The 15,112-nt window shown below is 38.5% G+C and overlaps 1 protein-coding gene across 1 annotated transcript; it reads right to left on the bottom strand.

Annotated features, from left to right (window-relative positions):
* Positions 1–4,512: 4,512 nt before the first annotated feature.
* On the bottom strand, positions 4,513–9,007 carry LOC111389438. The gene is made up of 8 exons (XM_023014358.1): positions 8,746–9,007; positions 8,308–8,628; positions 7,395–7,445; positions 6,751–6,824; positions 6,323–6,648; positions 5,973–6,103; positions 5,243–5,760; positions 4,513–4,623 (listed from the first exon to the last, which is right to left on the bottom strand). The coding sequence occupies exons 1-8, from the start codon at positions 9,005–9,007 to the stop codon at positions 4,513–4,515; spliced, it is 1,794 nt and encodes a 597-aa protein (XP_022870126.1).
* Between the last annotated feature and the right edge of the window lie 6,105 nt (positions 9,008–15,112).

The raw sequence follows: 15,112 nt of genomic DNA, 5'->3' as shown, positions 1-15,112 counted from the left end.
ACATGTAGCAGTGTTCTTACCGATTGAACTTTTCTATTTGTACACTGATTTTTGACAGGTTGTTTGACACTTGCATTGTTGTCAAGTGTCAATTGGATGGAAAATCTATCTGAAATTTAACTGTCCAATAGGATAATGTCACGTGACAAAGTGAAAATGAAAGTGTACCCCATAGTGTACATGTAGTGAGGTCCTTACCGATTGAAATTTGCTATTTGTACACTGAGTTTTGACATGTTGTTTGGCACTTGCATTGTTGTCTGTTCATGAAATTATTTATTTCGATTTTAAATCCACCTCAAGTGTATGGTTCTTTAACAAGTAGTAAAATGGACTATGAGTCAAAGTATTGATCCCACGAGAATTGAATTAGTTCGAATTAATCTAATATGACCTTAACCGAAACACGACAACCAAATTGCGATTTTGTAGTTTAACTAACAAAATGTAATCGTTGATGCAATTATGAATGAAGAATTATACTAAGTACAAAATAACTTGGATGCAATTTAACTAGAATTTTATAGAATTAATGGATGTTCTAACACACTAGGATCACGAATCCCCAAGCAATACCCGTTCAATTGTCAATTATACAAAATTGACACACAATTCCACAAAAGATGAATCGATATTCCTATTTTAATTTAGTAATCTCTCTCGAGCAATGCCCAACCTATTCCAATATATGATTTGACTATATTTCTATGACGAATACTAATATACTGACATGCATTATAAATTCACGAATATCCAATGATTCACACAAGGCATAGAGGTATATTTCTATCCTCTATCGGACCCTATGATGATTTATACTGTGTCAAACATATTTTCCTTCTTTCAAATGCATAAAACAGGTCAGCACAATCATATAATTACGTGCACAATAATTATATGAAAATAAAAATGAAATAAATCAATCAATTCTGGAACTAGGGTTCAAATACGTCAAAAAACCAAAACAACAATTAAACATAGTATTACAAGGTTTATCGATCTCCTAGTAATGATAAAACTAGCCTAACATGCTAAGAAGAAAAAAACATAAAAATATTTGAAGAAACGACATCACCCGAATCAATCTTCAATCCGATCTTCACTTGGCGCGATGTTGTTCTCTTGTTCTCTCCTTCGTTTCTCCTTCAAAATCTCCCAAAAACATGTAAAAATGGCATTCCCTACGTTCTGGTCGATTTTTTGTATTTATAGGACCCTAAAAATGTTGTTTCCATAAGAGTTTCGGAAGAAAAAGGAAACTAATTTTTTCCTCGATATTTGCTATATGCGACCTCGTAGAGAAACTCTATGCGGTCGCATAGAATAAACTTTTGAAGCTTCTTTGATTTCGGTATGGTACTATGCAACCGCACAGAGGATAGTACTATGCGGTCACATAGTACTATTAAATATGGGAGAAATGTGTTTTGGTCCTCCCACTTGCATCCTTCACTTTTTAGCATCTTCTCTTCATTCTTTTCATTTCATCACCCCACGATATCATCAATTGGTAGTTGGCCTAATCAATTTCTCGATTTTTTCATCGGATCAACTTTTGGATATTTGCACTTTTGGTCCTCGAACTTTCACTTTGCGTCACTTTAGTCCTTTTTCGTGTCTTTCCTCCTGAATTTCACCATGTTCATCATTGTTTCCTACAATTGACAAATGTATGAGATTAAGTCACAATTCACTCATTTTGATAGTTATTAAGTCATGTTTCTGACCTAAATAAGTGTGCAAAAACACACTTATCAAACCCTCCAAACTTGAACTATTGTTTGTCCTCAAACAAGGCAGTGACTAATTCTGAATAAACATGGCTTAATACCCTATTGTGGCTCAGGATTGGACTGAGTATTTAAAAATTTATTTGTGCAAACATGACATCAACCTTTATATGTTTAATGCAAATTGACGTTCGTGTGTGGATTCATGCCAACATATCAGATTCATGATGAATTTGAGTCCCAACTCCAAGTGATCAAATATATCCCTACTCGCTCAAGAGATACACAACCCCGAAACTTATTCTTTTCACTCAATTATCCCAGAGTTGTGTTTTAAGATTAGGAATTTATATAGCTGTAGTTCTCACCTTCTCTTAGTTCGGATTTAGCATCACTATCACAAGTCTACATTTCAAAAAGTGAAGGATCTCCTAGAATTGATTGCTTTGACACTCAAGATCAAATTAGATTACTTGTCTCGCCTCAGAGGTACAGTCTCTTCAACCAAATGTCTAAGGGCTTTTCGTCATGTTTTGTCTCTCCTTTGTTTTTCTCACCTTTCTTTAATTTCTGATTGATTGTCATCTTCTCATTTGCTTTCTATGTAACCCATGTAACGAGCTTTAGGCCAGTGATTCTTAAACCAGTTGGCTTCCTTGCAGGCTTATTCACTTGAGTTATAAAGGCTCAATAAGATGACTTTTTATAATCTTCTTTACTACTTGCTTTCTATATGACCCATGTGTCGAGCTTTGGGCCGGTGACTCCCAAACTAGTTGGCTTTAGGGAACCAGATTTTGAAATATCCTTGTAGGCTTACTTGCTCGAGTCATAAAGGCATGAAAAGAAGTGTTTTATTCTCACATATCAAAATTGTGCCCTTTGTTATTTTTTTAGACATTTAGTTTTCAAAACCAATCCCCAATTTAAGATTTTCACCTACTCTTCATCCCACCAGTCTAGGCAATCCACATAATAAATTTCATGCATGGAGCCCCCGCTCATCTCAATGCTTTCCTATAATAGCTCAACTATCACCAAATTGTCTTAAGGTAGTTCATGGACTAATTCAATAGGGGGTTATCACTCGTTTCCTATGTTATGCCCAAAATCGAGTCATTTTCCTAATATGTGAAGCATGAATAGCGTGCATAGATAAAGTCAAGTGTTGCATCAACAAGTATCAGGTAGTCTAATTAGCACCAGATCCGAAGTTTTTGCAGTTTAAACTAGTCCAATAATATCATCATAGCTAACAAGGTTATCAAGCCCACACAAGCATGCACGAAGGAAATGTAAAATAACTGAATAAAATGCAAATTTCATTTTCATCTTCTCATTTTTTTTAACACACATCATGCACACATTATGCATTAATGGAGAGTAGTGGAAAATAGATAATGATGAACACAGATAGAGACTTCAAATTATGTCAACCCCCCAAAATTAGTCAATACATTGTCCACAATGTAAGATAAACAAAAGATTAAAGACATAATTTGAAGGACAAAATGAAAACGAAAAATCAAAATGGGAAAACAGTACTCCCTTGAGCACAACGGTGGCTGGGATGGAAAGTTGGGCACGGCATCATCATCACTAGGAGGGGAGGGAAAGTGGGACAAGATCTCTCTCAACATGGCAGACTGCTGGGTCTGCTCCATCTGCATGGCCTGAACCCTCGTCTCCAAACTTCCTAGACGGTCCCAAGACTCGTTCACCCACTACTGTATACCGTCCATCCGGCCAATGTACATGCCCAAATGCCCATCAAAGGTACTCATCTGTCGACGTGCTGCAATAGATTCAATACTAGCAGTGGACACGAAGTTTTGTGCAGATACAATATCCGTCTGCATCTGCTGGATGGTGGTAGTCATTGCCCCGAAGGATTACTGAAGCTGCTGTATGTCTCGGCTGTGTCCAGTCATAGTAGCAAACATCTATCGTAATAACTGGGTGTCCACGTCAGTCGATGGTGGTGGAGCCTATGGCCTATCAAAATCATCAGCTGCTAGCCCCTCTGCAGCCTGTTGCTATCGCCGGCACTCGTTTTCCAATTTTTGTGGATGTTTAATCCTAGCACGGTCTTGGGCCTCGAGTGTGAGGCATTTGATAAATGGACTTGGTTTCTCCGATGCCTTCCCTGGCTGCACTTGTAGGCCGGCAGCTCTACAAGCACATTTGAAAAAAATTGGATCCATGACCAAGGGCGCATGTTAGGCCCCAGACATAGTCGAAAAATATCGAAATTTTCCCACATATTCAAATTTCAAAGTAAATAGACTTCGTTTGGTATGCCAATTAATGGTGGAAAGTAGGGGACGGAGGGTACCGTGACCTAGCCATGTGCTTATGCGTTTGCAAGATGGAAGAAGAACATACCTAGACTTCACCCGGGATGCATGGAATGTTGATTTATGGAGTAAATGGGATGGGGAGTCGAGTGAAATTCGGGGTGTTGATGTGTTTGGGAGAGTGCTGAGTATGGTGTGTGATGAAATTAGGGAGGAATGGGGGATAATGGCTCTATCATGGTTTAAAACCATGACCGAGAGAGTACTACGCAACCGCATAGTTCAAAACTATGCAGTCACATAGTAGATATAAAAAACCCCCTTTTTTGTTCGATAAGGGGCTATGCGGTCGCATAGACTTTTTTTTTTTTTACTGCAATGCATAAGGATATGTCCCTCGTAAAATTTTCCCCTCTTAAATTTTTTTTGTTTTTTCTTTTTTTTTTGAAAATAAAAACATTCTTTTATGTAGAAATGCGTGAACTCTACTCCCAATCATCCAAATTCATTTCAAACTCACCGACCATGTGTGCAATGCCCAGGGCATTAAGGGGATGAGAATTCAATCCAATTATAATGCATGCACGACCAATGACCTAGAAAAATACAAATGCAAAAATGAAATAATTCTAAAAATAATGTGAAAAGTAAGCTAATAAAAGGATACAGTGGGTCACCTCCCACCCAACGCTAGATTATAGTCGATAGCTCGACTTTACCGTGTTGCTTCAGGCACTGTCCATTGACATTGAATGTCCCCTTGCTGTCGTGAGTGATCTCAATTGCCCCATGTGGAAAAACCTGTGTAATAGTATACAGACCAGACCACCTCAATCGCAGTTTTCTTGAAAACAGCTTAAGCCTAAAGTTGTAGAATAGTACTTTCTGCCCTACCGTAAATTCACGCCTCTGAATGTGCATGTGATGCTATTTCTTGGTGCGCTCTTTGTAGATTCTTGAATTCATGTAGGCTTCCATTCTGAGCTCATCCAGCTCATTAAGTTGTAGGAGACATTTTTCACCTGCAGCTTTCGAATCCAAATTCAATTTTTTCATTGCCCAGTAAGCATGATGTTCTATCTCAAGAGGTAAATGGCATGCTTTCCCGAAAACCAATCGATATGGTGACATTCCTATAGGGGTCTTGAATGCAGTCCTGTAGGCTCACAAGGCGTTGTCCAATTTCTTAGACCAATCCTTTCGTGACAAGCTTACTGTGACTTCGAGTATTCGCTTCAATTGTCTATTGGACACTTCGACTTGTTCACTGGTTTGAGGATGATATACGGTGGCTACACGATGTTTAACGCCATATTTAGCCAACAATTGCTCAAACTGACGATTGCAGAAATGTTTGCCCCCGGCACTGATTATAGCCCTCAGTGTTCTAAAGCGGGTAAAAATATTTTTTTTTAGGAACTCAATCACCACCTTCCCATCATTGGTAGGCAGTGCAATGGCCTCTACCCACTTCGATACATAATCCACAGCCACTAATATGTACTGATTAGAGAAGGATGGGGGAAATGGACCCATGAAGTCGATCCCCCAGACGTCGAATAGTTCCACCTCCAAGATATTATTCAAAGGCATTTCATGTCTCCTAGATATATTACCGGTGCATTGACATCGATCATACCTTTTCACGAATTCAAAAGTACCTTTAAATAGTGTAGGCCAATAAAAACCTGATTGAAGGATCTTCGCTGCTATTTTTGAAGCACCAAAATGCCCTGCATATGTAGATGAATGACAATGTTCTAATATCAAAGGCACTTCTTCCTCAGGTACGTAGCGATGAAAAATTTGATCAGCCTCCCGCCTGTATAGAATGGGATCCTCCCAAAAATAATATTTCAATTCAGAGCAAAAAAATTTCTTCTGGTGACTAGAGTAATCAGGCGGCATGATAGACCTGGCTAAGTAGTTAACTATGTCCGCATACAGGGTGCCTCCCCCATACCAAAAATCTGTTCATCTGGGAAGACTTCGTTAATTTCCACTGTTTCTGTCTGTTCTGTGGCCTCGAGTCGAGATAAGTGGCCTGCCACTACGTTTTCACTACCTTTCTTATCCCTGATTTCCAAGTCAAACTCTTGAAGCAACAGTATCCAACGAATGAGACGGGGCTTTGCATCCTTCTTTTCCATTAAGTACTTGAGAGCAGCGTGATCTGTGTAAATGATGACCTTTGATCCCACGAGATATGACCGAAATTTGTCAAAGGTGTAGACTACGGCAAGGAGCTCTTTTTTGTAGTAGCATAGTTAAGTTGAGCGTCGTTCAAGGTCTTACTTGCATAAAATCACGTGAAATATCTTATTTCTTCGTTGCCCTAAGACAGCCCCAATAGCATAATCACTGGCATTGAACATTAATTCAAATGGCAGATTCCAATCTGGTGTGATGATCACGAGTGCTGAAATCAACTTCTCCTTCAAGGTGTTAAAAGCAAGCAGACACTCATTCGTGAACTCAAATGTGGATTCCTTCATCAACAGACAGCACAACGGTTTAGTAATCTTTGAGAAATCCTTGATGAACTTTCTGTAGAAACCAGCATGCCCGAGGAAACTACGAACACCTTTCACGGATGTAGGTGGTGGTAATTTCTCGATCACCTAAATCTTTGCTCTGTCGACTTCAATACCCTTTGCTGAGATTCTTTGTCCTAGCACGATGCCTTCCTGTACCATAAAGTGTCATTTCTCCCAATTCAATACCAAGTTAGTCTCCGTACACCACTGTAGCACGAGACTGAAATGCTCCAAGCACTCATCAAATGAAGACCAGAACACTGAGAAATCGTCCATGAATACCTCGATGAATTTCTCAATCATATCTGAGAAGATAGCCATCATGCAGAGCTGAAATGTTGCAGGAGTGTTGCATAAACTGATTAGCATCTAAAATTGCTTCAAGATATATAATTTACAAAGCATTTTACATTCACTTTGTTTAAAAATGCTAATGTTAGTCTCTAATTCCAATTCTCATGCCGTAAATTCAATTTCCATAAATATATGGTTAAAAATGCAATTAATTGAAATACGTATTTACATACATGGCGGCATGAGTATTATACATTTGAAAGAGTATCTATTTGATGTATTTCACATGTATTTCCAATTTATTACAAGTGGAGCAAGTGGAGGAAAATAATGTTGAAAAGTCAAAAATAGTGACTGCCTCAAGCAAGAAGCAGCTGTCGGTAAAATAATTATAACTTGAGTTACAGACATTGGATCAAGGTGATTCAAGTTGGTTTGGAAAGATAAGGCACGTTTCTACAACTTTTATGTTTTGGAAGAAGTCAAATTCGTATCACAATACAGCCAAAATTACTGTACAAAGTCCAGCTTGTTACCTGCCGGATACAGCTTTACCTGTGAAGCAGCACTTATTTTTTTGGTCATATCTGGAGTTATATAGATCCAATGAACTTGATATTTCAACCAATGGAAAGCTAACTCAAGTGGAAATAATTTATCTGTTGATAATAAGTCAAAATTCGCTGCACAATGTATCTGAAAATTGGCATCAAGTTGCATGTTCCAGCTGTCTTGAAGCTGGACCGAAACAAGTTGCATTGCCTACTTGAATTTTGGATGTTCCTTTGCCTATAAAATGGGACCTCGGCCACGATTTTGAAGAATAAATTCTCTCCACCATCTTCTAGTTTCCTTCATTTTCTTTGTAACATTTCACTATGTATTTCTAAACATTTAGCTAGAGCTAAGGGTGAAACTTTGATGAATGTTTAGTATTGTCTTTGATCTTTCATTTTGTCCTTCAATGTTCATCTTCTTACTTGGTTGAAGTATATGTTCTACAAATGGTTTTGGTTTGTTAAAGACTTTGATTTATTGTTGACAATTTTGGCACAATAAATGCTTAGATAATCTCTACATTCCAACAACTTATTTTGACATATTCTCTCAAACAATTATCAAGATCTATCTTTTAATATATTTGTGATTAGTGTTTTATCTTCCATATGAGATGACTCCTTAGTTGATTTTCATATGAGTTAAATTAAAGATCAAGGGCAATTTCTACTCATTTATCCGAAGTGAATCCCCGACGCTCTAGTGTTCGTCTCAATCGTATTTTCACCAACCGTTCACTACTCATAGACTAGTTCATTTCCTTTCAATTCCCTGTGGTTCGACCTCGGACTTCCGAGATTTACTACTTGCGACGACCTGCACTTGGGTTTGCAACCTTAAAGTTGTAGCAAGTTTTTGGACCAAACGGCATCCTATGGTATGTAAAGGTACCGTAGGGGCAAGTGAAAGTTGTCTTCTCCTGATCATCAAGTGCTACTGGAATCTGATTACACTCGGAATATCCATCCAGAAAATAGTAAAGCGAATGCCCTGCTAGTCTCTCCATTATTTGATCAATGAACGGTAGTGGGAAGTGATCTTTTCGAGTAGCAGCATTTAGTTTGCGATAATCATTGCAAACTCTCCATCCAACCACAGTCCATGTAGGAATCAACTCATTTTTCTCATTTTCTATCACTGTGATACCCCCTTTCTTGGGAATAACTTGTACTGCACTGATCCAAGCACTATCTGATATTGGATAGATGATACCTACGTCAAGCAACTTCAATACCTCAGCCCTAACCCCTTCCTTCATGTGTGGATTCAATCTCTGCTGACCATCAATGCTTGGTTTGAATTTTTCCTCCATGAATATTTTGTGCATGCATAGCGACGGGCTGATCCCCTTGATATCTGTAATCGACCATCCAATGGCTATTTTATTCTCCCTTAGCACCTGAAGTAGTTTCTCTTCCTCCACCTCTTTGACAGTACTTGAAATAATAACCGAAAGTGTAGAAGATTTCCCCAGGTTAGCATATCTCAGGTGTGGTGGCAGTTGCTTGAGTTCCAATTTGGGAGGTTGCTGAATAGATGGCATTGCCTGTGTAGTCCTAGTTCCCAGCTCTTTGAAGTAACGTCTGCGCATGTATGGCGGATTAGTTTCCAAAAATCATGCAAATGTTTCAATCTCACTCGAATCAGTGTGAATGGATTGAGCATGTACAATGCACGCCTCGTAAGCATAGGAAGGATGATGTAGCCGAAATGTATCTTGAATTATTCTATCAATTACATTGATCTGGAAAGAGCTCTCTGACTCAGTCAGGAATTTCATTGCCTTGAACACGTTGAACGAGTTTTGCTCTTCGCCAAGCCTCAATATAAGCTGCCCTTTCTGAACATCAACAATCGCTCTTCCAGTAGCTAGGAAGGGTCGCCCCAATATAAGTGGAACATCCTTATCTTCGTCCATATCCAAGATAAGAAAATCGACTGGAAATATGAACTTCTCCACTTTTACCAATACGTCTTCAATGATCCCTCTTGGATGTGTAAGGGATCGATCTGCTAACTGTAATGTAACCGTTGTGGCTTTAGCTTCTCCCAAGCCGAGTTTCCTGAAAATAGAGAGAGGCATTAAATTAATACTTGTACCTAAATTACACAACGCTTTATCAAAATGACAATTCCCAATAGTGCAAGGTACAATAAAACTCCCTAGATCCTTTAGTTTTGGAGGCAACTTTCTCTGGATTCTGGCACTGCATTCCTCAATTAGCATCACTGTTTCGTGTTCTTCTGTCTTTCCCTTGTTGGAGAGGATATCCTTTAGGAATTTTGCATAACTTGGCATCTGAACAAGTGCTTCAGCAAATGGGATGTTGATGTGTAGTTTCTTGAAGACTTCAAGAAATTTACTATACGGCTGATCCAATTTGTACTTTTTCAATCTCTACGAAAATGTACTAGGAGGCTCATGAGGGTTGATAGGAATGGCATCCCGTGATGTATTGGAATTCTCCTTGACCACATTCCCTGTTGTTTGTTTAGTTTGTTCCACAATTTCGTCATCCGAAGTTGGTGCTGATTCCTTGCTAGCTACCGATCTTTTGACATGTATCTCCGGTAGTTGTACTCCACTTCTGGTTGTTATAGCCTTTGCGTGCTCCTTAGGGTTGATTTCAGTGTTGCTGGGTAGATTTTCTGGTGCTCTACCCGTCATGGAGATTTCCATCTATCCCATTTGTGTCTCCAAATTTTTTATTACTGCACTCTGGTCTTGAAGAGTTGCATCTGTCTTTCGCATAAACTGATTATTGGCTTCCATATACTGATTGGTTGTTACCATGAACTTTCAAACATCTCTTCCAATGGTGGCTTTTTATCCTACTGCTGATATTGACCTTGTGGTCTGTTTTGATTCTAATTATTCCACGAGAAGTTTGGTCGTTTTCTCCAGCCCTGATTGAAGGTTTTCGAATGTGGGTTGTTTTGTTGGCATTGATCCCATTGCACATAATCGCATGTTCGACCCCTTGTGCGAGAATTAGACAAATAACAGTATTGTGGTCTGCTCCACATTCTTCACAACTTGGCTTCTTAACTTGTTTAGCAGTGGCGGTCTATGAAATGCTCTCAACCTTATAGAACAAAGAGTCAATCTTTGCAGATAGTGCGGAATAAGTATCTACTTCATAAACCCCCGGCGATCTCTTCTGAACCACTCGATCTGTAGACCACATGGCTAAAGTTGTTGCCATTCTCTCAAATAGCTCCCATGCTCCATCAATTATTCTCGTGGAGATAGACCCGTCAAATGAGGAATCCACCATGCTCTTGAAGGATGGAAGCAGTGAAGTGTAGAAAAATCGAATCTGTGTCTTCTTGTCAAAGCCATGTTGCGGGCACTTCCTCAACATATTCTTGAAACGATTCCATGCCTCTTCAAATGATTCAGACTCACCTTGGTTGAAAATAGAGATATCATGCCGCATTTTGGCTACCTTTACTGATGAGAAGAACTTGGTGTAGAATTTGTGGGCTAGCTCGTTCCAAGTGGTGATACTTACGACGGGAAGTGAATCCAGCCATTCAAGTGCTTTATCCCATAAGGTGTGTGGAAACAACTGCAGTCTTATAGCATCGTTCGAGATACCCTAATACCTGAAGTGTTGGCACATATCCAGAAATCGGGATAGGTGTGTATGCGGATTTTCACTAGCTATCCCATGGTATTGATGCCCATTCTAAAATAGTTGAATCACATTTGTTTTCAGCTAGAAATTCGATTGCCCGAATGGAGGATATACAATGCTAGATTGACTTTGGACCACCAATGGACCCATGAAGTCCCTGAGTACTGTATTCCCATCATCTTCAACTGCCATGCCTTCGTTGAGTGGAATTACCGATTAATTTTGCTCGTTAGCCATTTGTTGTGCCACTCTTGCTTCTCTTTGCCTATGATGGAATGTGCGTTCGATCTCTAGATCTATGGGAACCAAATCATGATCAGGTGCTCCTTGCATACAATCCCTGAGATTGCAAAATCAACACAAAATTAAATTGAAGTAATAACAAACTAATCTAGTAAGCTAACTATTTATTCTAGATAAGTTCGAATTAGTGTCACAAAAGATAAAATTAAAACCAAATTTCAATCCTCGGCAATGGCGCCAAAAACTTGTTTACGAAATTGTTTATTCCGATTTTAAATCCACCGCAAGTGTACGGTTTGTTAACAAGTAGTAAAATGGACTATGAGTCCAAGTATCGATCCCATGAGAATTGAATTAGCTCGAATTAATCTAATATGACCTTAACCGAAACACGACAACCAAATTACAATTTTGTACTTTAACTAACAAAATGTAATCGTTGATGCAATTATGGATGAAGAATTATACTAAGTGCAAAAAAACTTGGATGCAATTTAACTAGAATTTTATAGAATTAATGGATGTTCTAACACACTAGGATCACGAATCCCCAAGTAATATCCGTTCAATTGTCAGTTATGCAAATTTGACACACAATTCCACAAAAGATGAATCGATATTCCTATTTTAATTTAGCAATCTCTCTCGAGCAATGCCAAACCTATCCCAATATATGATTCGACTATACTTCTATGATGAATACTAATATACCGACATGCAATATAAATTCACGAATATCTAATGAGTCACACAAGGCATAGAGGTATATTTCTATCCTCTATTGGACCCTATGATGATTTATACTATGTCGAACCTATTTTCTTTCTTTTGAATGCATAAAATAGGTCACAACAATCATATAATTAGGTGCACAATAATTATAAGAAAATAAAAATGAAATAAATCAATCAATTCTGGAACTAGTGTTCAAATACGTTAAAAATCCAAAACAACAATTAAACGTAGTATTACAAGGTTCATCAATCTCCTAGTAGTGATAAATCTAGCCTAACATGCTAAGAAGAACAAAACATAAAAATATTTGAAGAGATGTCCGGAATCAATCTTCAATCCGATCTTCACTTGGCTCGATGTTGTTCTCTTGTTCTCTCCTTCATTTCTCCTTCAAAATCTCCCAAAAATATGTAAAAATGGCATTCCCTACATTCTGGTCGAGTTTTTGTATTTATAGGGCCCTAAAAATGTTGTTTCCATAAGAGTTTCGGAAGAAAAAGGAAACTAATTTTTTCCTCGATATTTGCTCTATGCGACCTCATAGAGCAACTCTATGCGGTCGCATAGAATAAACTTTTGAAGCTTCTTTGGTTTTGGTATGGTACTATGGGACCGCATAGAGGATAGTACTATGCGGTCGCATAGTACTATCAACTATGGTAGAAATGTGTTCTGGTCTTCCCACTTGCATCCTTCACCTCTTAGTTTCTTCTCTTCATTCTTTTCATTTCATCACCCCACGATATCGTCAATTGGTAGTTGACCTAATCCATTTCTCGATTTGTTCATCGGATCAACTTTTGGATATTTGTACTTTTGGTCCCCGAACTTTCACTTTGCGTCACTTTAGTCCTTTTTCGCGTCTTTTCTCCTGAATTTCACCATGTTCATCGTTGTTTCCTACAATTCACAAATATATGAGATTAAGTCACAATTCACTCATTTTGATCGTTATTAAGTCATGTTTCTGACCTAAATAAGTGTGCAAAAACACACTTATCAAATCCCCCAAACTTGAACTATTGTTTGTCCTCAAACAAGGCAGTGACTAATTCTGAATAAACATGGCTTAATACCCTGTTGTGGCTCAGGACTGGACTGAGTATTTAAAAATTTATCTGTGCAAACATGACATCAACCTTTACCTGTTTAATGCAAATTGACGTTCGTGTGTGAATTCATGCCAACATATCAGATTTATAATGAATTTGAGTCCCGACCTCAAGTGGTCAAATATAGCCTTACTCTCTCGAGAGATACACAATCCCTAAACTTATTCTTTTCACTCAATTATCCCAGGGTTGTGTTTTAAGATTAGGAATTTATATACCTGTAGTTCTCACCTTCTCTTAGTTCGGATTTAGCATCACTATCACAAGTCTACATTTCAAAAAGTGAAGGCTCTCCTAGAATTGATTGCTTTGACACTCAAGATCAAACTTGATTACTTGTCTCGCCTCAAAGGTACAGTCTCTTCAACCAAATATCTAAGGGTTTTTCGTCATGTTTTGTCTCTCCTTTGTTTTTCTCACCTTTCTTTAATTTCTAATTGATTGTCATCTTCTCATTTGCTTTCTATGTAACCCATGTAACGAGCTTTAGGCCAGTGATTCCCAGACCCTTTGGCTTTAGGGCACTAGGTTTTAAACCCTTACAGGCTTATTTACTCGAGTTATAAAGGCTCGATAAGATGACTTTTTATAATCTTCTTTACTACTTGCTTTCTATATGACCCATGTATCAAGCTTTGAGCCAGTGACTCCGAAACTAGTTGGCTTTAGGGCACCAGATTTTGAAATATCCTTACAGGCTTACTTGCTCGGGTCATAAAGGCATGAAAAGAAGTGTTTTATTCTCACATATCAAAATTTTGCCCTTTGTTATTTTTTTAGATATTTAGTTTCCAAAACCAACCCCCAATTTAAGATTTTCACCTACTCTTCATCCGACTAGTCTAGGCAATCCACACAATAAATTTCATGCACAGAACCCCCGCTCATCTCAATGCTTTCCTATAATAGCTCAACTATCACCAAACTGTCTTAAGGTAGTTCATGGACTAATTCAATTGGGGGTTATCATTCGTTTCCTATGTTATGCCCAAAATCCAGTCATTTTCCTAATATGTCAAGCATGAATAGCGTGCATAGATAAAGTTAAGTGTTACATCAACAAGTATCAGATAGTCTAATTAGCACCAGATCCAAAGTTTTTGCAGTAAACTAGTCCAATAATATCATCATAGCTAACAAGGTTATCAAGTCCACACAAGCATGCATGAAGGAAATGTAAAGTAACTAAATAAAATGCAATTTTTTTTTCATATTCTCATTTTTTTTAACACATATCATGCACACATTATGCAGTAATGGAGAGTAGTGGAAAATAGATAATGATGAACACAGATAGAGACATAAAATTATGTCAAACCCCCTCCCCCCAAACTTAGTTAATACATTGTCCGTAATGTAAGATTAACAAAAGATTAAAGACATAATTTGAAGGACAAAATGAAAACGAAAAATCAAAATGGGAAAATAGTACTCCCTTGATCACAACGGTGGCTAGGATGGAAAGCTGGGCACGGCATCATCATCGCCAAGAGGGGAGGGAAGGCGGGATAAGATCTCTCTCAACATAGCAGACTGCTAGGTTTGCTCCATCTGCATGGCCTGAACCCTCGTCTCCAAACTTCCTAGATGGTCCCAAGGCTCATTCACCCTCCACTGTATACCATCCATCCGGCCAACGTACATGTCAAAACGCCCATCAAAGGTACTCATCTATCCATGTCCTGCAAGGGATTCAATGCTGGTAGTGGACGCGAAAGTTTCGTGCTGCATGTCTCGGCTGTATCCAGTTATAGTAGCAGACATCTATCACAATAACTAGGTGTCCACATCAGCCAATGGTGGTGGAGCCTATGGCATGTCAAAATCCTCAGCTGCTAGCCCCTCTACAGCCTGTTGCTATCGCCGAAACTTGTTTTCCAATTTCTGTTGATGTTTAATCTTAGCATGGTCCTGGGCCTCGAGTGTGAGGCATTTGATAAATGGACTCGGGTTCTCCGGTGCCTT

The sequence above is a fragment of the Olea europaea genome, unplaced genomic scaffold (assembly GCF_002742605.1).
Source record: "Olea europaea var. sylvestris unplaced genomic scaffold, O_europaea_v1 scaffold59, whole genome shotgun sequence".
Classification (NCBI taxonomy): Eukaryota; Viridiplantae; Streptophyta; class Magnoliopsida; order Lamiales; family Oleaceae; genus Olea; species Olea europaea.
The sequence above is the reverse complement of the archived record's forward strand: the minus strand, read 5'-3'. Positions and strand labels throughout refer to the sequence as shown.

Bases quoted from the DNA above. Each gene is read 5' to 3' on its own strand.
- LOC111389438 (XM_023014358.1), bottom strand. From the start codon at position 9,007: ATGCGCAGACGTTACTTCAAAGAGCTGGGAACTAGGACTACACAGGCA. The intron at 6,104-6,322 runs GTAAGACCTTGA...CTTGGAAATCAG, and splicing joins TTTCACGTGATTTTATGCAA to GGATAAGAAAGGTAGTGAAA. The intron at 5,761-5,972 runs GTATGCGGACAT...CTACATATGCAG, and splicing joins TGGTATGGGGGAGGCACCCT to GGCATTTTGGTGCTTCAAAA.